Here is a 23,456-nt window from a genome sequence, read left to right as displayed (position 1 = left end):
AGCAACAAGGACATGGGCAAACCAGTTGAATTGCTATGATTCCAGTCGATCTTATTGATGAGAAGTAATTCAAAGATATTTTCTTGATATATCCGTTCATGGTTAGCATCATAAGGTACTGGTCTCCTTCAAATTCACTCACAGGAATGATGGAAGTTATTCTCTCGCCATCAGATAAGGATAAGATCTGGATTCAGAGAAAAATATTAACCACAAAAATTATAGTAGTATGAGAAGGTGTAAAGACGAACTAAAAGATCAAACAGAGAAAGACAATACCTGGACCAGTGGTGTGCCAGCAGCAGCTCTGTTGCATTCAGGAATTCTATAGGCACGAGCTGAGTACACTGTTCCTTTATTGCTGAGGAAATTTAAAACACCGGTCTCTATAAGTAAAGTTAGACTCATCATAACACAACCAGGTTACACCTCTGGAATAAAAGTAAAACTCACAGACGGACAAATACAAAAACTGACACTGATGTTATAGTGAAATCTGAAGATTAGAACTGATAAGGCAGCGGCGGTATTTATCAATTACAAAAAAATCACAAGAGAAAAAGTTTTTTTATATATGATGCCATTCTAATAGAGATTTATGAAGAATACTCTATAATTCCACATTTGCTAACAAAAAACAACAAATATATAGCCCTGGCCATGTCAAATTTTATTGCTTCCATGATCTGAATTATTGTAAATTGTTGAATCATTGTACCAGACCTGCAATCAAGGGATTGGGGATCTTATTTTCTAAATTAGAAATTCTTCGCATTTCCCTTTTTCCAGGTAAGGTTGTAACTTTTTAGCTCTAAGTTATAATCATTTTGTGGATCAAACGACGCAACGAAGATGATTCATTTTCTTCAATCTTCTTTCACATCATAACCTTAAGTTCACTTCTTCTGGCGATATTGATTTTTATGTAGATAACCTACTTAAGCTCTATCTTCCATACGTATACCAATTTGGAAGGGTATGCAAAAGGAAAATATTAGACATTTTATCCTCCAAAGTCTACATGGTTGTACTTGCAGACCCGTAAAGCTGACGGTGCAACACGACAATACATATATTCTCAACAGCATTCTTGAGTCACTATATTTTCATATCTAACCACTAAAATCAATAGACAATCCTTTTGGTAGGCTTTTCGATCATCAATTAACATCTATGTACAATGATACATGTCTAGAGAAGTAAGAAGTTGTATATAATTTCCAATACATGCAAAAGATATCTTTATTGGCAAAAATGTCGTATAGATTGTGTTGCTACTTCAGAGTGGCAATACTTTAAATTTGCGATGCAGGATGCATGAGGATGTGTGTGTTATCTGAGAAGGTGGTAAAGAAACTCTACAATTTCCAAATGATTCCAGATTTCATGAAATTATGCTGAATTTCCTTCACGAAACAAGTTCTAGATGGGTGAATTTCCAACACAAGACAAGTTTCCGAGGTTAAAAATCATACATTAAGCAAGCAAAGTTGAAGAAAAATTAATAAAAAAACAAATTTCTACTCATAAAAAACAGAACTAATAGCTAGAAAGTCGATGCAAATACCTGAAATACAAAACATGATCATGGGTATGACAAACAATGAAGTCAGTCATCGTGTCATTTACTCTCAGTTTCCCGACTGATTTCCCAATAGTCCCACGGTTTTGGAGATTAAAAGTATCAGGCCTCATTCTTTTTAGATAACCTTTTTCGCTGAGGGCCTGAAAGTGGAACCAGGAAGCTCTGGAAGCACAGACAAATGGACATTTTTATCATGAAAAAGAACAAAGCAGGTGAAGTACCAGTAGCATTTCTTCATTTGGGATGACATCAATATCTTCAACTTGGCCACTGTAACTGTCCTCCAGCATTGATCGCCTTGGAGTAGAAAATTTGTTCTTTATTTCAATAGCTTCTTCTTCTATCAACTAAGCATGAAACATGAATAACTAGATAAAATGGGCATTCACTAACTTTAAAGTTGATGCCAAGAATGACACAAAGTGGAACTGTCAGCACTCAAAAAATGCATATATGGATTAAACAATTAAGACAATTACAAATGCATACATGGATTAAACAATTAAGACAATTACAATTAAATGAAGACAAGGAAAAAAACAGTGTGTAGAAAGAGTGAAACATTAATTTCTTGTATATATTTTATGTGAAGTACTGAACACCTATTTATACAAAATAATGACTAGATAATCCCTAAGACTCAAAAATTACTGATATTCTCCTACCAAACTTAAAAGATTTGACTACCCTATTAAATAATATCAGAATATTTTATTTACAAGACTTTATCATAATCTACACAGTATTTAGCATACCGAGGAAATCAATTTCACTGGACATTTATTAGGTCAAATTGAAAACAAAAAAATCATCAAACTGAATTTGTTCTAGAAGATGGATAACAATTGTTAAGCAGCGAACTTCCGCACTCCAACATACAATAAGCTGGATGCAACATCAAAAAGAAGAAAAAGTGGGAAAAGAAAACTGTAAGCAATACGCTTCAAAATAAATCCCTTCAATCACTTGACATAAACTTATAAACATGACCACGGAATTGGTGCTTGCAATGATATAATTTCACTTGAATTATATATTAGAAAACAACCTTTAGCATTTGTCTTTTACTTGAGAGAAGTTCGTCTAGCTTGGCAATTTGTTCAGTCAAAGACTTCCCCTCATCAACAAACTTATTTTTCTGCAGAACATCATTGAGAAAGCAGTCAATTTTAGACAAATACCATACAAACATGTGGAAAAAAAGGAATCACAAGATACTGAAGAACCTCAAGAAATGTAAGCCTTCGAAGGCTGATATCTAAAATTGATTCTGCTTGCTTGTCAGTCAAGTTGAACTCTGCAACAAAATAATTTTTTTCTTAACCATAAAGCAACAGATATTTCAGCCATAACAAATTTTCTAACATCCAGTAGAATTAAATAGTCCCTCATATGTTATCCAGTCAATTTAAGTACAGAAACACGTACAAAGAACAAATGAAACTATGAGAATACCGAAACATGAACAAAGCAATCCTAAATCCAAACCGACCACTTTGCATTTTCTTCCCAAGTTTATTTTCAGATAGCCAATAGCTAGCTTGTGTCAGACTCGGAACTTCTTAGCGACAAGAGGCTGAAATGGTGCTTTAACGCATCTAGCTGACCTCAACTATGAAAAGTCAACCTCCTCATAGCTCAATCTACAAACATACAATTCACAGATGTCTCCAAAAGGGGAGCCCACTCTTATGCCACCTATCAAGTAATATGAGAGGAAAGAGAAATTTGCATAGATCCTAGTAGTTCAGCTGGCTGTCTAGGACTAGAAAGAGGTATCTCCTAGCAATAGACTCTCATCTAGGGAAACAAAAGATTAACCAACAAAGCATTCGCTAACTAACATAAAATAGTTTACTGATACTCTTATCCTTCATTCTTTCTTATAGTAAGAAAGCCTCCATTTTCTGCTATCATCAATAGAGACTTCAGTAAGTAGGTTTCCAGGTCCACATCTTTCAACATCACTGAGGTTTCCAGGCACTTCAATATTTAAAAAATATAGTTTTACCTCCAAAATTTGAGCCATCATAAAAAAAACAAAACACATGTGAAATGTCTTCCAAAGAATATAAAAAATGAGGGCATGTAGTACTAAGGTATTAAACATGACTCTGCGCTCGTAAAATCACTCTTATCAACGAAAATGTTGAAAACAAAACGGCTTGTTTATTCGATTTATTAATATATAAAAAATATAGTTTTACCTTCAGAATTTGAACCATCATAAAAAAACAAAACTCACGTGAAATGTCTTCCAAAGAACATAAAAAATGAGATGGGCATGCAATACTAAGGCGAAAATATTGGAACTTATAGAATAGGAAACAAAATGGCTTGTTTATTTGATTTATTAATCTTTTAAAAAACAGTTTTACTTTCAGAATTTGAGCCATCATGAAAAAACAAACACATGCGAAATGTCTTCCAAAGAATATAAAAAATGAGGTGGACATGTAGTACTAAGGTATTAAACATGACTCAGCGCTCATAAAATCACTCTATCAACGAAAATGTTGAAACTTATAGAATTGGAAACAAAATGGTTTGTTTATTCAATTTCCTTTTCTTCTGTTGTATTTGGAAGACAAAGAACTTGCAAAATAAAAAGTTTTACAAAGCAACAAGTTAGAGACTAAAGTGACTTGCCTTTTTGTAGATGATCAGATGCTAATACGTGGGTTGGTGCATTTCTGATTATGTCAATGACTTTGTCCAGATTATCAAGTCCTGTTATGATACCCTTTGTTCCCACACCAAACAGAAATGTGTATCAGCAACAAAAATGACAAAACAATTGTGTGGTAATGATAAATACCAGAAGACAATATACATGTTCCATTCATTACTAAATAATCAGGTGAAACATAAATCTCTTAAGACATGACAATACAAGGAGTCATAAGCTCTATCACACTCACTTTTGCACAATTCAGAAAATGGATCAGGTTGTTACTTAGAAATACAATTGAACTTCGAATATGTTAGCCCATACCTCAACAATATGATAACGATCTTGTGCTTGTGACAGTTTAAATTTAGCACGCCTTTCAACCACAGAACATCTAAAATCCAAAAATGCCTGTATGAACAAAAAACCATTTATGCAAAAATATTTTCAGACATTAACTTTAACCTAGTGCTAAATGCGGAGAGAGGAAGAGAAAATATGTATGCGTGGGAAATGGCATTGTGTGCCAAGTATAAGACATCACACAAATTCAGAACCACCAGAGCTCGAGATTATGAATATAGATTGGTAGGAAAACATGAACTGACACTCCAATCCACACATCTGAATTCCTAAACTTTTGTGCTTACATAAGCATTTTAGTGCTTCTTTCCTAGCAATAATGAATTAAAAAAATTTAAAATTTAAACCATGAAAAGAAACAACGTGATCAAATGCACAAAGAGATAAATAGCAGCAAGTCAACGAAAGAAATATATGTTGCAGAAGGACAGTCGGAATCTGTTCACACATAGAAAAGATAATACACTCATCAATCAATCCCCATAAAGAAAGGAAATTAGAGAGACAATGTATTAACCATATTGATTTATTACAACTACTAGAGGCTATAAGTAAACCCTCATTCTTGAGTTAGTTTTCAACAATTTTGCTTTACTAGACAATTCTTCCCACTCGGTGGACGCTGATCTTTCATTCTAAATCTAATTTAATGCTTTGTAATGCTTAGATTTCTTTGTTAGTGTTTTAACTTTTGATCAACAAAGCATCATCTTGATTACTAAACAGTAGTGTGAAATAAAAAAGATCACGCATACAATATTTCAATCAATCAGAGTCCTTTATGATTGCAAGTCAGTCGCACTTTTTGAATTCACCATCCAAGATACTGAATCAATATCGTAATATATGAGGTTCATGCTAAGAACTCAGTTTTCCAAGATCAGTCGATATCTAAATGAATGCAGAAAAATAACTGAACACCTGATTCAAATATCGATTGAATGCTCATAAACATCCACAAACATATCAAAGTATATTGAAATGAGTGCTTGTAACCTGAAGTAATTCCTTTAAACCCATCTGTTTTGGTTGACCATTGAGAATTCTGAAATTAAGAAATTGCCAAGGGTAAATACAGAAGAAACATATCTGACATAAGTGGCAAATGGCAATCTAAACGAATAGGACAAATAGATCAAAAAGGAGGAAAAAACTGTGTACCATTTTGATTCAAACAATACAAATTTGAAGAAAAACAGAAAATAGATGCGAATAATATTAAACAATGACATAAAATAACATCAATAAAGGGAACATATTCCCCACGGGATTTCCACAAATAAAGCAAGAAGTCATCACCATTGCAAGGAATGACTCAATGTCTTTCTGCAAAATATATAGCTCTAACAAGAGATTGCAAGACGCTATTAGTAACATGTAATGGCCTTGACAACATCCCTTTTTAAAAGGAAAACTTCCCCCAGTTTCTGTTCCAAAATGAAGGTTCGTTTGCCTCAACCTATTTTGTGCTAAAAAAGTAAAAAAGAAGAGAGAATTTGCATCCCATTTTTCTAAAATTCATCAGATCAAATCATTCCCACCTTACAATCTAACATTTCTCACACAACTTTTTTTTTGCATTTCAACAGTTTCCATAATTTTCATAAAGAAAAGTAACAAACACCTAAAAAATATACCAGTAAGACTTTATATCTCCATTCAATAATACTATAAAATGCCCTCATCATGGTGTTCTCTCCATCTGGGTTCAATTTCCCATAACTCTAAACATGAAAATGAATCTGTTTATTAACTTTTTTTATATAGGAAACAATATTATATTAAACATAAGATATTAATTACAAAAAGCAGACCAAAGGTCTTAGTGTATGAACTAAGACCTAAAAAGGTATCAAGCCAGAAGAAGATGTAGTATCCAGTTTGTGTCAGGGGTCACTAGGTAGTTTATGCATCCTCACCCAAAACTTGTACTTTTTAAAATACAAGTTGAAGTGTTGAACTTGAGAAGTAGCTTTCTAATGTTAATAGTCATCTTTGATTACCAAAAAACAGTAAGATTTATGACCTAATTCCATGTCAGACTTGAAATAGTAAGTGTCATTTATGATTACCAATAATTAAAATTAAAAATTGTAAGGCATAAATCCTCAGTGACCACCATAAAACCTTGGGAGGATAAGTCAAGAATAAAACTGAAATCATTTCTGAAGAATGAATAACATTGACATAGTAAAAAATAACAAAGACAGCAGGCAAGATCCTTAGTTAAGCAATCATCAAGCTTTGTGACGAGTAGAACACAATATCTTGAACCTTTGTGACACAAACATAAATTACATGAGGTAGGTTGCCAATGTAAACTGACTACAGCTAGCAGACAAAGCTCCAATTAGTATCAATAAACTAAGGGAACAGTGCATACGAGCGTTCACCATCTCTCTTTGTTTGTAAACGCTTAAACAGATAAATTTGCATTGATATAAATGATGTATCTAGAGCAAAAATCAGTAAATCTACTTTGTTAAATACTTACCCCACCATGTTGCAGCTAAATGTAGATTGCAGAGCTGTTTGACGATAAAGATTATTCAAGACAATGGATGGATCTGATCCCCTCTTAAGCTGGAAATTTGGGGAAACAAAGCAAAAACAATTCAAGGACGGACAGAGTTAAACCCCAAATCCTCAAATATCAAAAGGATTATAACCCAAGATTGAGAATGCAGATACTAGTATCTTCAACAGATAGACAATAATACATGAGTACATAACAAAACAAGAACTACCTCAATGACTATGCGCATTCCAGATCGATCACTTTCATCCCGTATGTCAGTTATTCCTTCCAAAACCTAAAAAACACTCATAACTTCAACAAAAATTATCAACAAAATATTTTGAAGGATAGCAAGAAGCTAAAGGAAGGACAAAAAAGAACGGGACACTTCAGTGAGCCAGCCTGAACTACCAGACAGCAATGCACGGAAACAACCAGTTTTGATTCCAGTAGTCCTAGCACCGCGTGTATAAGTACAGTAATAGGTTGCTTTGTTTGGAAGGAACAACCTTTGATACTTACTATTCAAACTTAGGATACTTTGAAGATTTAAATGTTTTTCTCTTCGTGAAGGTAAGCAAAATACGGACCCCAACAAAGCCCAATCATAAACCCATATTTGACCAGCTTATACTAATGTCTATCCCAGTTACAAGTAAAGGTTATCATGAAACCTGGAGTACCAGTATTTGTCAGATTCTAAAAAAAAACAAAAGTATCAGTGACATACCATGTTTGTATATCTATCAACCAACACTCCGACAAAATAATACAAATATTTCTGAAGTCTGACTTTGATGGAAGTCAGCTCATGGAAATTGATAACAAAAACATCCATGAAAAACAAATAGAAGCATCAACCAGGATACATCCAGATATCAAATCTGAAGCCAATTTCACGAGTTAAAAGGCATTAGCCAAAAGATAATAATTAACAGCAATCATTAAAGGTCCCAAGTAAATCTAATATGATGATGACCTACTCACCTACAACACCATCAGTGTGGTAATTATAATATAACTCATATTACATGCATCTATTTAGGCATACATATAATCATGTCTGTACATGTTCAGGAAAGACGAGGCAATAAAATTAGGCTGGTAATAACAAAAGGAAGAACTTAAAATCTTTGGAAAAGACAACCAATCATAGTAATTACAAACCTTATTCTCCACAAGTTCCGCAATTCTCTCAACAAGAGATGCTTTGTTAGTCTGATATGGAACCTGTATCATACATGAAACGAATTCATGATTGACATAGTGCCATTCGACTAAAATTCCAATTAAATTGGGAAAAATAGAAGTATTGTATAATTAATATTGAACTGGCAAAGAAACCTCTTTTATTATAATTGCTGAACGTTTGGTTTTGGAATCAATTAATTCAACATCAGTCTTCCCTCTGATTACGACACGACCTCGTCCAGTTCGATATGCCTCTAAAATGCTTGACAAAATGAATAAGATATAAAAAGCTAACCATGTTGTGAATCCAGAGGAATAAATTAAGGACTAAAAGGAAATGCTGTATTGAGGAATGGTTGGAGCGGAACGTAAGTATATTCAACTGCGGAGTCTATAGACGAAGCTGGGGAGAAAATGAAACATTAATAATAATTCAATACAATATAATATCATCTTATCCTAGGGATGCCAGATCAAGCTAAGTTCATCTTCTTTTCATATTCCGTCACAGTTTTATTTTTATTGAATATAAGAAGAAAGTCTATAAAGATGGACGATAGAATGGTTTATGTGTTTCTTAAAGTGCACATGTTATGTACAAACAACTTGTTTTGCACTCAATTTCATTGAAGAGAGTAGGGTTATAATAACTTACCCTAGATTTCCCATTATTATTCCTCCAGTTGGGAAATCAGGTCCCGGCATGTACTCTAGCAATTCTTGCAACTGTAATGCCACATGCATGAGATACAAAAGAAGAGTCGAGACCAATTTTCTACACAACGTTTAACAGTTAGGCTTATAATCATAATAGCTATATAAAGATACTGAAAAAACGGATGGAATAAACAATATCATGGCATGAAATGCATCAATCCAATTCTCAACACGAACAATTAAGTCAAAAGTACTTTTACTCATGCATGTATGATGTTCACAGAACGTAGTCAAGAATCGCGCTTAGAAAGGAAAGAGAAAGTTTATGGTTAATAAGAATTGTCATAGAGAGAATTTCACCGCTTCGTAAATGTCAATAGACGAAACATATTGGGCACCACTAAAAGTTGCAGACAATTTGGGAAATAAAAGTAAACTCTATTGGTATGATAACACCGTAGAAGCCTTTGCATCAACAAAACATCTTTATGTAGTATTGAGTATACATAATTCTTGTTCTTTTCCCTCAGTTTCTTTAAATTTTTATGCTGCTATGGAGGGCACAGGATAATGTGACTTATGCAGTACAGTACATATAAACACTACATTATCAACTTTAATTTCATAATCAGATGGCCCCCTATAGAAAGAAAAGTACTACATAGATTTTCATTTTTATAAATTTTTGGGAGGATCCCCGTGGTCAAAGCTATACTGTGAGAAGGTTACACCAGACAGGACGGTATGATTCAACAGATTTTGCAGGGCCGAGATATTAACCTTTTCAGACTATAAGGAGAAAAACGCAAGACTAGATGTTTATAGTCGCTTAAAGAGCTCACTAAAAAATAATGTAGGAACCACACATATGGAATAAGAAGGGCCACATTAAAAGTTCAAAAATTAATTTAAAATTTCTATATAAAAAAATGACAAGTAAATCTGAAGATATGGATTTGACACAAAATGTTACCGTTGCTTCAGGATTGTGAATCAAGACAGATAGTGCATCTACAAGCTCCTCAAGATTATGTGGTGGGATATTTGTTGCCATTCCTACCTGTGGGAAAAAAACATAAGAAGTTAAACAATGATGATGAAATAAGAAACCCCAAATCGACCGTCTGGATCATTAGAAGTAATAAAAAAGATAATAAAACATATAAGAGGTTAAAATCATACTGCAATCCCAGAAGCACCATTCAGCAACAAGTGGGGTATACGTGCAGGAAGCAAAGATGGTTCTTTTTGTGAGTTGTCAAAATTTGGAACAAAATCGACCTACAGTGTATTAAAAATGTTGTTCAAGATTGCAAAAACTAAAATGCAATTCAAAATAGGGCACTGACAGTATCTTGTTCCAGGTCCACCAAAAGCATAGCCTCCGTAAGTGCCTGAGGAAAGAACCATGAAATATGAATGCCCATCAAATACAAAAAAAACAGCTCAAGGACATCAGTAGCAAAAAAGGAAAACAATGAATTTCAAGGAGGATCCAACGCAGAATGTACGTGACAGAGGTAAGACGATAAATTTCGCACATGAATAACCCAGGCTACAGAACAATGAAATATGAATGCCCATTAAATACAAAAAAAACGCTTAACGACGTCAGTAGCAAACAAGAAAAACAATGGATTTCAAAGAGGATCCAACACAAAATGTACGTGACAAAAGTAAGATGATAAATTTTTGCACATGAATAACCCAGACTACAGAAGCTTTAAGCGAAGGGGAAACTTTATATTCAGCAAGTTTACCTTTCACTGGTGACAAACTACATTAATGACATATTGAGACAAGGCAGTATTCAATGTTTGGCATCACTCCTCAACCAAGTCTTAAAAGCCATCAGCGCCAAATATCGACACTTAAATAGACGAGAAAATAAATCCATACCTCCAGTCTGCACTCAGTATAACGCATTGCAGCAGGAGGATCGGCATCAATTGATCCAAAGTTTCCATGCCCGCGAATGAGTGGGAAACGCAAGGAAAAATCCTAGAAAGTACAGATTATAGTACAAATGAAATCAGTGAAAAGAATAAAAAATACTCGATAAGGTAAAATTATTATTAGATCAAAGGTTGTAAGAAGAGAGAGAAAAAATTCAAAATGCTCTCTCCCTCCCTTTTAGCTCGTCAACATATAGTGTCCTTTTCCGTCAATCTTGTACCGTGAACTCCGGCGCCGTCGTCATTATATCCGGCGAAGACCACCGGTCCCGGAAAACATACTTTTACGTGATTTCGCTATTTAGGGTTCGCGATTTAGGGTTCTTTATAATCTCTGTTTTGATCTTATCCGCGGAAAGGTAAATCCATGGCCGCAAGCAATTCAGGGAATCACCGGAATGGTGTATACGAAGCCAGAACAGCCAAATGGGAAGTAACGATTAAGATAGAATTTAAATTATTCACGCTGAGGTTAGGGAATGACGGTCGATCTATATGGTGGGCTGAAAGAAATAGGAAATCGACTTATTTGATGAACTTCGAAGGTGAGGAGGCGCGTTGGTTCAATCTCCGACTCAAGGAATTTATTGGCGCACCAAACACAGGATCGGTGTCTCAACATTTCAGAGGAAAGAACGCAGTCTTCATTATACAGAACATTGCTAACAAACGCGGAAGATTTTTAGAGTTGTCCAAATTTAACAAGAATGGCAGAAAACAGATTACAATTGTACCCAGTGGACTAAAAGCAGAAGGATGGATCAATATTTCAAGAGCATTGGACAAGTTGATGACAAGCTGGTATCGGAGGAGATCAAACAACTTTCATCATGGTGTTGCCCAGCTGAAGCACAAAATAGTCCCTCAAGATAGCAGAATATCGACAAGGAAATCTGTCGATGGAATGCAGAGAAATGCGGAAGTATTTGTTAAGCAGCGGGTTCAGAAAAATGGAACGACGCAATAGTAGTAACCAGATGTAAAGTAAATACTTCATGGCAGAGTATTGAAGGGGTTCTAGGGATTTCCGTTCCAGGCTGATAAAGCTCTATGGTGGCCTTACAACGCGGATGAAGCTTCTTTCTACATTAATCTGAAAAGAGGCTTCTTTGATTCTGGGTTGACGTTACTATTTGAAGGATGGTCAAAAGACATTGATACTCTGCACACGATAGAAGCATGTTGTAACAGTTGGATTTCTATCCATGGACTACCTTGGGAGTTATGGTCCCCAGCAACATTCAATATCATTGGCGAACAATGCGGGGGTCTGCTGGCCATAAGTGCTGAAACTTTACATTTTCGGGTACTCGATGCGGCAAAGATCAAGGTGAAAGGAAAAGAAGGAGGGTTTATTCATACTAAGATGGAAATTACACTGCAAGGGAGTAATACAGAATTAAGAATTAAGGTGGAAACCTTTGATTCCAATGGCTACGAGAAGTACGAGAAACAGACTTACGCCCAAGCAGTGGTGAATGGAAAGAAAATCTTAGCGGGGTGGGGTAACAATAATATTTACAGAACATTAGCAGAAGAGGTGGACTTCACAAGCAATCATGACAAAGAAAAAGAGGCTCAAGGAGTTCAATTAGCAGAAGAGGTGGAATTCACAAGCAATCATGACAAAGAAAAAGAGGCTCAAGGAGTTCAATCTGCACAAGAAACAGGCACCATTAACGGCGGAACGAGAGGCAGAGAAGGCATAGTGGGGGAGAAGATGGTAGAAGAACAGGGTTTAAGATCTCCAACATGTCAGGAAAAATTGCCTAACACATTTGCTGGATCAATGAAGCAACCAATCGAGGCAAAGGCAATCGAGATACTCAGGAACCTTGGTCCGAAAGAACCAACTTCATTCAGATGTTCTCCTATTGACTCATTTAATAACGATCAAGCCGATGAACTTTACAGCAGGGAAGGAACAAACATGAATATCAAAAATAGCAACAAGTTTGGGAAAACTTATTATAGATCGAGGATCAAAGAAGTTAAAGCAACTGCCGAAGGAAAAAATACTTGGTGGAATTCCGGAAAAGACATCCATGACCGGGGGATCTGTAAGAATACAGAAGTTGGTGATGCAGAAGACTCAGAGGAGATCGCCCTTGAAGATTCACAAGATAGTTTAACTGGAGAGGGAAATGATCACTCGGATACTAGCAGCTTCGGCTACAACAGCTCGGATGTCCCAGAAACAGACGAAGAGGAGTCAATTGACTTGGACACATTGTTCTCATCACCAAAAGGTAAAAATAATTTCACAAGCTCCGCTACACCAGAAAATCTGAAACCTTCGGTGGGACAGGTTCTTAAACACAACCATTCTACCTTCACAAATCAATCTTTGTCTTTAACTGTTCTTTTACCTTCTCCTTTCACATATTTGGGTTTGTCTAGAGGTTTTATAGGTGGGGGGCTAGGAATAGTTGATGGAAAGCCGAGTAAAGGGACATGTATACTTACAAGGAATGTGGTGGGGGAAAAACATGTTGAGACAGGGGAGGTGATGATAGATGACAGTGTTGTCAGGTGTGGACAAAGGGTTAAGATGTCGAAGGGTCTCTTAAAGAAGGACATGTACAGGTTACATAGTGGTATAAATTATGATAGAGGCTCAACTTCGAAGGGTTACAACGCTGTCAAATGAAATTATTTTCTTGGAATATAAGAGGTGGAGGGGCTATAAGAAGAAGACAGTTGGTAAGAACAATTATCCGTAAAGAAAAACCACTTATGTAATCCGCAATGTAAACATTTTATCAATAATAAAATTTGGTCTCTTATCAAAAAAAAAATTGGGGAATTTTCGGTGTCACTCGAAATAAGTTGGAATGCAGATATAAGCTAGTGGTTTTCAGCAATATACGGACCGGTGAAACCCAGATTTAGAGAGTTGTTTTGGGATGAATTAGCGGGGTTGAGATCGCTATGCGGGGACAACTGGTGTCTAGGAGGAGATTTCAATGTTGTAAGGAATTTGGGAGAAAAAATGAATAGTCAATCTTCTAATACGAGCATGGCCTGTTTCGATGCTTTGATAGAAGAGCTGGAAAACTATTGATTCTCTTAACAAGTTAGTGAGAGAATTTTTTGAAATGCTCTCCCCCCAAACTCTCCCTCGGTCAATCGCGTGCCCTATCTATGCCTTCACCTCTTTTATCTAAAGATCCCGGTTGGCCGCACCGTCATCCTTCCTCCGGCGACGGTCGCCGTCCGTCGGCGACTCTCCCTCAGCCTATCGCGACCTCTACGAGCCCATTCTGTCCTTTGTACGCCACCTTTGCTCACCCCGTTTCAACCTTGACCCTTTTTAGCCTTTTCCGACTCATTTCCGACCACCGTCCATAGAGTCTGACAACCTATTTTTTCTATCCTACTACTGTTGCCTCCCGCTTTTTCGACTCCCTCATCGTTTTCATTCCCGGACATTTAACATCTTTCTGTTTCCCAGTAGCCATTTTCCTTCCTTTTAAGACTAAGGAGATGAATCGAATGCCAACAAGGGATCAACTCAAAACTAGCTGTGAGGCCAAAATTGAACAAAAGTTGTTCTTATTATGCAAGGGCAGAAGGGGAGACTCTCTGATCGTGATCGAAAGAACTAGAAACGCAACCTACACGCTGGAATTGGACTGTGACTGTTTACACTGGACTTTGGCAACACTTAAGGAATACATCAATAAACCAACCCCATGTCCGCAATTTAAAAGATTCAGAGGTAAGGAAGCTGTCATATCGGTGCAGAAAACTACGAATGGACGGGGTAGCTATTTGGAATTATCTAAGATTGTATGGAGGGGGAAGATGCAACGTATCATCATACCAAGCGGAAGATTCTACTCGGGCTGGAAATGGATGGCATTTAATATGTCCAAACTCATGTCAACTCGTAAGAACATTTCACCGAGTATCAGAGTAGATAGAGATAACCTGGAACAAGCTCACAAGCGTTTCAAGTTCACTTCGACGTATCAAAACAAAGTGATTCCAGAGGTTGCTACTCTTGAACAGCTACCGGCTTGTTTGGTTAAGGATTGGAGTAAAGCTCTCATCATTACAAAGGAGTTCGTCAATATATCATGGGATTTGGTTCGTATTACACTTGGTAGGGCAGTCCAGAGGAAGGTTGAAGTGTTTCCATTTCAAGCTAACAAAGCTGCTTGGTGGCCTCATAATGAGGAGGATGCAGCGTTCTATTTGAGACTGAAAAAATGCTTTCTGGAAAATAAAGTTACCTAGTCGTTTGAAAAGTGGAATCAACATACCAATACCGAAGAAGAGACTTTCGAGTGTTGCAATAGCTGGGTGCGATTAATGGGCTTACCTTGGGACCTATGGTCAACACATCTCTTCAAGGAAATTGGTGATCAGTGTGGAGGTTTGTTGAAGATTAGTCAAGACACAATTCTACTCAAAGATCTATCAGCAGCAAAAATCAAAGTAGTTGGTATTGAAGGTGGGTTCATCAACAGAAACTTAAGAATTCAAACTCAAAGAGGACCTATGATTATTCGAATTTTGGTGGACTCGGTCGATTTAGCAGCTTACGATATTTTTGAAAAAAGATCTTATGCTCAAGTGGTGGTCAACGGTGCTAGAGTAATACCAGGATGGGGCAGCTTGAAAGGTTCCAGAGGTACAGAAGCGAGTACTGTTCAAAACCAGAAGGATGACACCCTGAGATTGGACAACAATCACAGCGTCAAAGAAATGCAAGATACGGTAATGATGCAAAATTCTGAAGGTCGCAAATGTTACTCCGAACCATGGTATCGAGGGAAGCAGATCAAGATTTTGAAAAGAATCCAGCCTAAATCAGTGAATGAATTTCAAACAGGGACGATCGAGTCTTTGAAGATAACTCCAAAACAGAGGGAATTTCAGTACGTCTACAGCAGGAAGAAAAGTAAGGCAATTAATGATACATATTACGGCCCAGCGGGTGAAGAATCAAAGAATCTATTCATCGAAAAATACACTGATTTCACAGAAGGGGACGTAGGAAACTGGGAGAAACATCTGAATCCAAATTTTTCAGATGTAGGTGGCGAATCCAGTGCAGAAGAAAGTCTCATATCCGATCGCTCGACATTACATTCTACAGATTTTGACGATTTGGGTGTCTTTTTTGAAGAGTCTCCGAGTAAGGGTGGCAATTTGACCAATAACTCTATTCTTATTCAATCCTCTATCCATTCTCTGTCTCCTAGTCGTTCCTTACAGGGTCGGGGGGGTGGGGTCGAGATTTTAGGTGGGGTGGGAAATACATCTACATTGTTTAAGTTGGGTAAATCCGGGAAAAATTCCCTACGGCAACATAATGACAAGGTGAAAGAATTGTCATCGGGGGGAGTCAACTTACAGAACTTAAAAATTGCGGCCGATAATGATTGTTTGACAGCTATGGGTGTCGAGAAGATTGGAATTTTAAATATCAGCGAATGTGGGGAGGTGGATGGATAGTGTCGTTCTTTGTGAAGAGCGAGTTCAAGGGGAGATGCAGTGAAGTGATGAGAATTATTTCATGGAATATTAGGGGAAGTGGTTCTGCAACACGTAGGGGTTTGATACGTGCTGTCCTTGTTAAGGAAAAACCGGATTTAATAATTTTGCAGGAATTAAAAAGAGAGGTGGTGGATCGAAGATTCATTGCAAGTCTATGGAAATCGAGGTTTGTGGAGTGGCTCATTCTACCTGCTATTGGTCGGTCTGGGGGAATACTGATGATGTGGGATCCAAGGATCATTTCGGTTAAGGATAATTTGATTGGGGACTTTTCGATTTCGATTCATATACAAAAGGATAATATCATTGATTGGTGGTTCACGGCGGTTTATGGTCCATGTCAACCTAGATTGAGAGCTAATTTCTGGGATGAGTTGGCGGGATTGAGGGTTCTATGTGGTGATCGTTGGTGCTTGGGAGGAGATTTCAACGTGGTCAGATCTATAACCGAGAAGATTAATAGTCTTTCACAAACAACAAGCATGAGTTGTTTCGATGCACTGATTCAAGAATTGGAGTTGATCGATCCTCCATTACTCAATGGAAAATTCACATGGTCGAACTTTAGAGAATCGGCCATTTGCTGCAGATTGGACAGATTCTTATTCACGGTGGGGTGGTCTGAAATTTATCCTTCTTACAGACAATCTATCTTGCCCAGGATTATTTCGGATCATCATCCAGTGGTTTGCGACTTGGTTAAACCTAAGTGGGGTCCGACTCCATTCAGATTCGAGAATGTGTGGTTGCGGGATCCGAGTTTCAGAAATTTGATGCAATTGGCGTGGAACAATGAGAGCTTTCAAGGCTGGGAGGGTTATAGATTTATGAAGAAATTAAGGGCAACAAAGGGTGAAATAAAAAAATGGAATGAGGATCTGTTCGGGAAGGTGGATATGAAAATTGCAGACTTAGTTAACAAAATCAGCAGATTGGATAAGCTAGAAAGCGAGGGTCGGGGTTCACAAGAGGTTTTGAATGATAGTAAAGAAACAAAATTGTTGCTGGAAGAATTGATATGCCGTAAGAATCAAATTAATAACCAGAAAAGCAGAATCAAATGGACTACGGAAGGAGACCAAAACACAAAATTCTTTCATTCAATCTTAACTCAACGCAACAACAAAGCGATCATTGACAGAATGGAAAGAATTGATGGAACAATTACGACAGACGACAATGAAATAGTCTCCATTATTCTCCAGTATTATAGGGAATTGTACGGGCTGTCAAACGTGAGGAGTTGGGGCATTGAAGGGGTGGAGTGGAGTCCTATTGATGAAGAGTTGAGTGCAGAATTAGAAAAGCCATTTTCAGAAGACGAGATTAAACAAGCTGTTTTCCATTGCGATGGATGTAAGAGCCCGGGAGCCGACGGTTTCACGTTGGCTTTTTTCCAAGTGTGCTGGGATTTGGTGAAAAATGATTTGATGAAGGTTTTTGAGGAATTCTTTCAACGAGGAATCATTAACGCAGCGACAAACGAGACATATATTTGCTTGATTCGTAAGAAAGTGGAATCGAATAATGTGAAGGATTTCAGACCAATAAGCCTGGTAACGAGTGTGTATAAGATTATAGCAAAGGTACTGACGATGAGGCTTAAGAGTGTGATAGCAGCCACCATTTCTGAATCTCAAAACGCTTTCGTTGAAGGGAGACAAATTATGGATTGTGGACTTATTGCGAATGAATTGGTGGAAGAGGGAAGAATTAAGAAAAAAAAGGGTTGGGTATTGAAGGTGGATTTCGAAAAAGCATATGACAATGTGGATTGGGATTTCTTGGATTTTGTTCTGTTGAAAAAAGGGTTTGGTAGTAGATGGAGGTCGTGGATCAGAGGTTGTGTGTCAAATGTGTCCTTTTCTATATTGATCAACGGCAGACCAAGAGGTAAGCTCAAAGCTTCCAAAGGGCTAAGACAAGGTGACCCATTATCACCGTTTTTGTTCAATTTGGTGGTAGATGTGTTGGGAAGATTAATGGATAAGGCGAAGGAGACAAATTTTATAAGGGGGATTGAAGTTGGAAGAGAAAAGGTAGAAATATCACATATTCAGTTTGCCGACGACACACTCTTCTTCGTGCAAACCGAAGATCATCTAAGATTCTTGGTCAAAGTGGTTCAATCTTTCTGTGACATGTCGGGATTGAAAATCAACTGGGATAAAAGCGCTTTGTTGGGAATTCATCGTGCTTCGGAAGAGGTTGAATTACTGGCACAAGAAGTGGGCTGTAGAAGGGACAACTGGCCTATCAATTATCTTGGGATGCCCTTGGGTGGCAATCCGTTGAAAACATCTTTTTGGGCACCCATCGTGGCTAAGGTAACAAAAAAATTGGCAAACTGGAAGAAATCTTTTCTTTCCAGAGGTGGTAGGCTCACTTTGAATCTATCGGTTTTAAATTCTATCCCGATTTATTTTCTGTCTCTATTCAGGATGCCGAGAGGCATAGTGGAGGCATTGGAGAAGCTCTCTAGAAACTTTCTTTGGGATGGGGCGGATGGCGAATCTCATTGCCATTTGGTTAAGTGGGAAAAGGTGTGCACACCGAAAGAAAAAGGAGGATCGGGTGTGGCAAATATAAGTTTGAGAAACAAGGCTTTGCTTGGAAAGTGGTGGTGGAGATTCTTTGTGGAGGGTGAGTCATTGTGGAAGAGGATAATAGTGAGCAAATATGGGTTACAAGAGAACATGTGGGATGCAGGGTTGGCGTTGAATGTCACGTTTAGATGCCCATGGAAGTTCATTTCCCGAGTTTACCCAACTTTTAAACAGATGGTTGTATTTAAAGTGAGAGGAGGAAATAAAGTGAGATTTTGGGAGGATAGATGGTGGGGGGATTCCTCTTTCAAAGAACTTTTCCCAGCTTTGTTTCAGCTTTCTTCTATCCATAACATGCCTATTTCTTATTTTGCATGTTTTGATAGTGTGTCGTCTACTCTTTCTTGGGATTTTCATTTTAGAAGGGTTGTTAGGGACGAGGAGTTACATCATTTGTCTGAGTTATTAAGGAGTCTAGATTCGGTGAGTTTGGTAGAAGGGGCAGATGATTTTCTTCAGTGGCAAGGGGACCCTTCCGGTGTTTTCTCGGTAAGATCGTTTTACGATTCGCTCTTTCCTATTAATCGTTTCCCAATTCCATCAGTTTCCCTTGCTATTTGGAAAACTCCGGTTCCAAAATAAATTCAGTTCTTTTCTTGGATAGTGTCATTGGGTAAGCTACCTACCTCGGAGATGATTCAAAAAAGATGGCCATCGATTGCATTGCAACCTAATTGGTGTGCACTTTGTAGAAATGATACAGAAACTCAGAATCATTTGCTCATTCACTGTCCATTCACATTATCCCTATGGTTCAGAGCTTTGCAAGAACTTCATTTGGTGTGGGTGATGCCTAACTCAACAATTGATTTATTAAATATGGACTTGGGACAGCATACGGGAACAAGGGGCAGAATTTTTTGGTTTGTAGTTGTTCAGTGCATATGTTGGACTACATGGCTTGAAAGAAACAGAAGGGTTTTCGAAGATGTTGAAGAAAATGCGGAGAGATGTTGGGACAGAATTAAGCTTAATATTGCGTTGTGGATTGGCAATCATCACGATTTTAAGAACGTCTCAGCTCTAGATTTATTGAGAAGTTGAGAATATGTGTATCATTGACATAGTTGTTTTCGTGTTTTTCATTATGAGAGTGGACCACTAGTCCACTATGTAATCCTTCTTATCATATTATTAATAAAATATGTTTCTTATAAAAAAAAAAAAAAGAAGAGCTGGAACTCGAAGACCCCCCACTGCTGAACGCTAAGTTCACTTGGTCTAATTTTAGATCGGTACCGATCTGCTCTCGATTGGATAGATTTCTCTTTTCCAAGGGATGGTCGAAATTATTCCCTAATTTCAGACAAAAAGTGCTCCCGAGAATCACATCAGATCACTGCCCTATTGTGCTTGACACCACAAAAACTCGTTTGGGGGCCTGTTCCTTTCGGATTTGAAAATGCTTGGATGACACATCGCCATTTCAAACAGCTTGTGAGTATTTGGTGGAACAAGGGGGGAAACCAGGGGTGGGAAGGCTACAAATTTATGCAAAAACTCAAGATGATCATGGATTATGGTCGGAAGCATTAAACGAAGAAAGGAAGGAAACAAGATGTGAGTTGGAAGAACTGTCCTTCAGAAATTTCCAAGTCAACAGCCAAAAAGCAAAAATCAAATGGCTCCAAGAAGGAGACCAGAATTCCAAATTTTTTCACTCTTTATTGAATAAGAGAAGAAACAGAGCATTGATAGAAAAAATAGAACTCAAAGATGGAAGAGTGGTTACGGATAGAAGCATTATTGAACAAGAAATTCTGAAATTCTACGGGGAATTGTTCAAGAAGACAGTGAGTGAGGGGGGGAATTTTGAGGAGGAAGGCAGTGGTCTCCAAGGGTTGGATTGGACCCCTATACAGAGGATAGACGCCGATGAGCTGGAAAAACCGTTTGACGAGGAAGAGATTAAAAAGGCGGTGTTCGATTGTGATGGTGCAAAAGCTCCGGGACCGGATGGGTTCACAATGGCATTCTTCCAGAAAAATTGGGATTTGGTAAGGGAAGATTTGTTAAAGGTGTTAGCTGAATTTTTTCAAGATGGGATTGTCAATGGTATTACGAATGAGACTTATTTATGCCTTATCCCGAAGAAAATTGATGCGAGACGAATCAACGACTTCAGACCAATTAGTTTGACTACGAGTTTGTACAAGATTTTGGCTAAGGTATTGACTTCGAGACTGAAGAAGGTCATGTGTGATACCGTTGCGGATAATCAGTCTGCTTTTATTAAAGGAAGACAAATATTGGATTGTTGTCTCATTGCGAATGAAACTGTTGAAGAATTTCGACGGAAAAAAAAAGGGATGGGTACTCAAAATTGACTTGGAGAAAGCTTATGACAATGTCGATTGCAAATTTTTGGATTTCGTGTTGCTTAAAAAATGATTCGGTGACAGATGGAGGAGATGGATAAGAGGTTGTGTTTCTAACGTGACTTTCTTAATTTTTATCAATGGAAAACAATGTGGGAAAATCAAGGGAGAAAGAGGCTTACGACAAGGGGATCCATTATCACCATTCTTGTTCAATATTGTAGTCGATGTGTTGGGAAGGATGGTGGACAAGGCAAGGGCAACTAAAGTGGTAAGGGGACTCACATTTGGGAAAGACGAAATCGAGATATCGCATTTACAGTTTGCGGATGACACACTGTTCTTTGCAAAATCAAGAGAGGATGTGACGGCAATTGTGGACTTAACTCAGCTGTTTGGAAGCGTTTCAGGGCTGAAAATAAATTTTGGAAAAAGTGTGGTGTTGGGTTTAAACTGTTTGGAAGAAGAAGTAGATGATATGGCATTTATTTGTGGGTGCAAAAAAGAAACGTGGCCGATTAAATATCTTGGACTACCATTGGGAGGAAACCCCACAAAGCTGGAATTTTGGGAACCGGTCCTTTCGAAAATGTATAACAAATTAGCAAGCTGGAAAAAATCTTTCCTATCGAGGGGGGGAAGATTCACGTTGATAAAATCTGTGCTCTGTGCGATGCCATCGTATTTCATGTCATTGTTCAAGGTGCCGACTAGGGTGGCAAATAAAATGGCAAAAATGATGAGGGACTTCTTGTGGGATGGTGTTGACGGGGAGAACCACTGCCATGTGGTAGGATGGAAGCAAGTATGCAAACCTAAAGACAAAGGAGGGCTGGGAATGGGGAACGTATGTCTCAGGAACAAGGCACTTCTTGGTAAGTGGTGGTGGAGAGGTTCTGTGGATAGGGAGTCATTGTGGAAAAAAATGATTAGATGTATCTATGGGAGTCAGGATAATGGGTGGGATTTGGGTTTGGCGGAGAAGGGAACATTCAGAAGTCCTTGGAAGTGTATATCTCAATCTTACCAGGCTTTCCATCAACTAGTTAGGGGGTGCTCAAGGAAGGTAATATCATTCGTTTCTGGGAGGATGTTTGGGAGGGAGAGTCGTCTTTTAAATTTCGTTTTCCAGCTTTGTTTCGTATTTCCATTTCTGTCAACAAACCCATTACTCATTTTGTAGAAACTGACATTTCTGCGGGTAGCTCCTCTTACGTTTGGGATGTGAGATTTAGAAGAGATCTAAATGAGGGTGAGATACTTGAATTCACTAATCTGTTAAGAGTTTTAGAGAGTGTCAATTTGCAGGGGGTATTCAAGATTCGAGAGTGTGGTTGGGTGACGTTTCGGGGATCTTTTCTGTCAGATCTTTCTACGATTCTTTCTTTCCGACATCTAATTTTCCATTATTCATTTCGTACAAAAATATTTGGAAAGTGCCAGTCCCACATAAGATAAAGATTTTCTCGTGGATCGTGGCCTTGGGAAAGTTGCCGACATGCGACTTTGTGCAAAAAAGATGGAAGAACTGTGTTTTACAACCACAGTGGTGTTGTCTATGTCGAAATCATGAGGAGAACCAAGATCATATACTGTTACATTGCTCTTTCACAGGAGGTATTTGGCTCAAAGTATTAACAGAGCTGGGATTTCAATGGGCTGTACCTAGGCAAGCCACTGACCTACTTCATGCCAACTCGTGGTATCCTTTCGACGGAAAATTCAGAGAATTTCGGTTTATCATCATCCATTCCACATTTTGGACCATTTGGTTGGAAATGAATAGAAGGATTTTTGAAGATGTGTACGAGTCAAATGATAAAGTGTGGGAGAGAATAAAATTAAGGGTGGCAACTTGGACTGTCAACCTGTTTCAGATTAAGCATTTAAGTGTGTCAGAGCTGTTTAGGGATTGGAAGCTCGTATGGTCTTGAGTATTGTATTTTGTTCTAATTAAGCAATTCCCTACAATGGTATCTTTGTAACGGTGTTGCGGATTACTCATCCGCACATATGTTGTAAACGATTCCTATTATAATAAAATAGTTTCTTATCAAAAAAAAATTATTATGAAACACAAATCA

General features: G+C 37.7%; 1 protein-coding gene across 1 annotated transcript in view; it reads right to left on the bottom strand.

Annotated features, from left to right (window-relative positions):
• LOC140826796 (DNA gyrase subunit A, chloroplastic/mitochondrial-like) overlaps positions 1–23,456 on the bottom strand; it is a 28,451-nt gene that overhangs the window by 2,862 nt on the left and 2,133 nt on the right. Inside the window, exons 4-21 of the mRNA XM_073189293.1 lie at positions 10,885–10,986; positions 10,335–10,379; positions 10,168–10,266; positions 9,959–10,045; positions 8,984–9,054; positions 8,482–8,590; positions 8,305–8,367; positions 7,367–7,432; positions 7,114–7,202; positions 5,616–5,664; positions 4,581–4,667; positions 4,235–4,328; positions 2,812–2,882; positions 2,634–2,723; positions 1,807–1,932; positions 1,568–1,725; positions 280–361; positions 23–187 (exon numbers count right to left, since the gene is read on the bottom strand). Coding sequence (XP_073045394.1) covers positions 23–187; positions 280–361; positions 1,568–1,725; positions 1,807–1,932; positions 2,634–2,723; positions 2,812–2,882; positions 4,235–4,328; positions 4,581–4,667; positions 5,616–5,664; positions 7,114–7,202; positions 7,367–7,432; positions 8,305–8,367; positions 8,482–8,590; positions 8,984–9,054; positions 9,959–10,045; positions 10,168–10,266; positions 10,335–10,379; positions 10,885–10,986 — 1,653 coding nt within the window. The remainder of the gene's footprint in view (positions 1–22; positions 188–279; positions 362–1,567; positions 1,726–1,806; positions 1,933–2,633; positions 2,724–2,811; positions 2,883–4,234; positions 4,329–4,580; positions 4,668–5,615; positions 5,665–7,113; positions 7,203–7,366; positions 7,433–8,304; positions 8,368–8,481; positions 8,591–8,983; positions 9,055–9,958; positions 10,046–10,167; positions 10,267–10,334; positions 10,380–10,884; positions 10,987–23,456) is intronic.

Source organism: Primulina eburnea, chromosome 3 (assembly GCF_022965805.1).
Source record: "Primulina eburnea isolate SZY01 chromosome 3, ASM2296580v1, whole genome shotgun sequence".
NCBI lineage: Eukaryota > Viridiplantae > Streptophyta > Magnoliopsida > Lamiales > Gesneriaceae > Primulina > Primulina eburnea.
Note: the sequence above shows the minus strand (reverse complement) of the source record. Positions and strands in the feature narration are given on the sequence as shown.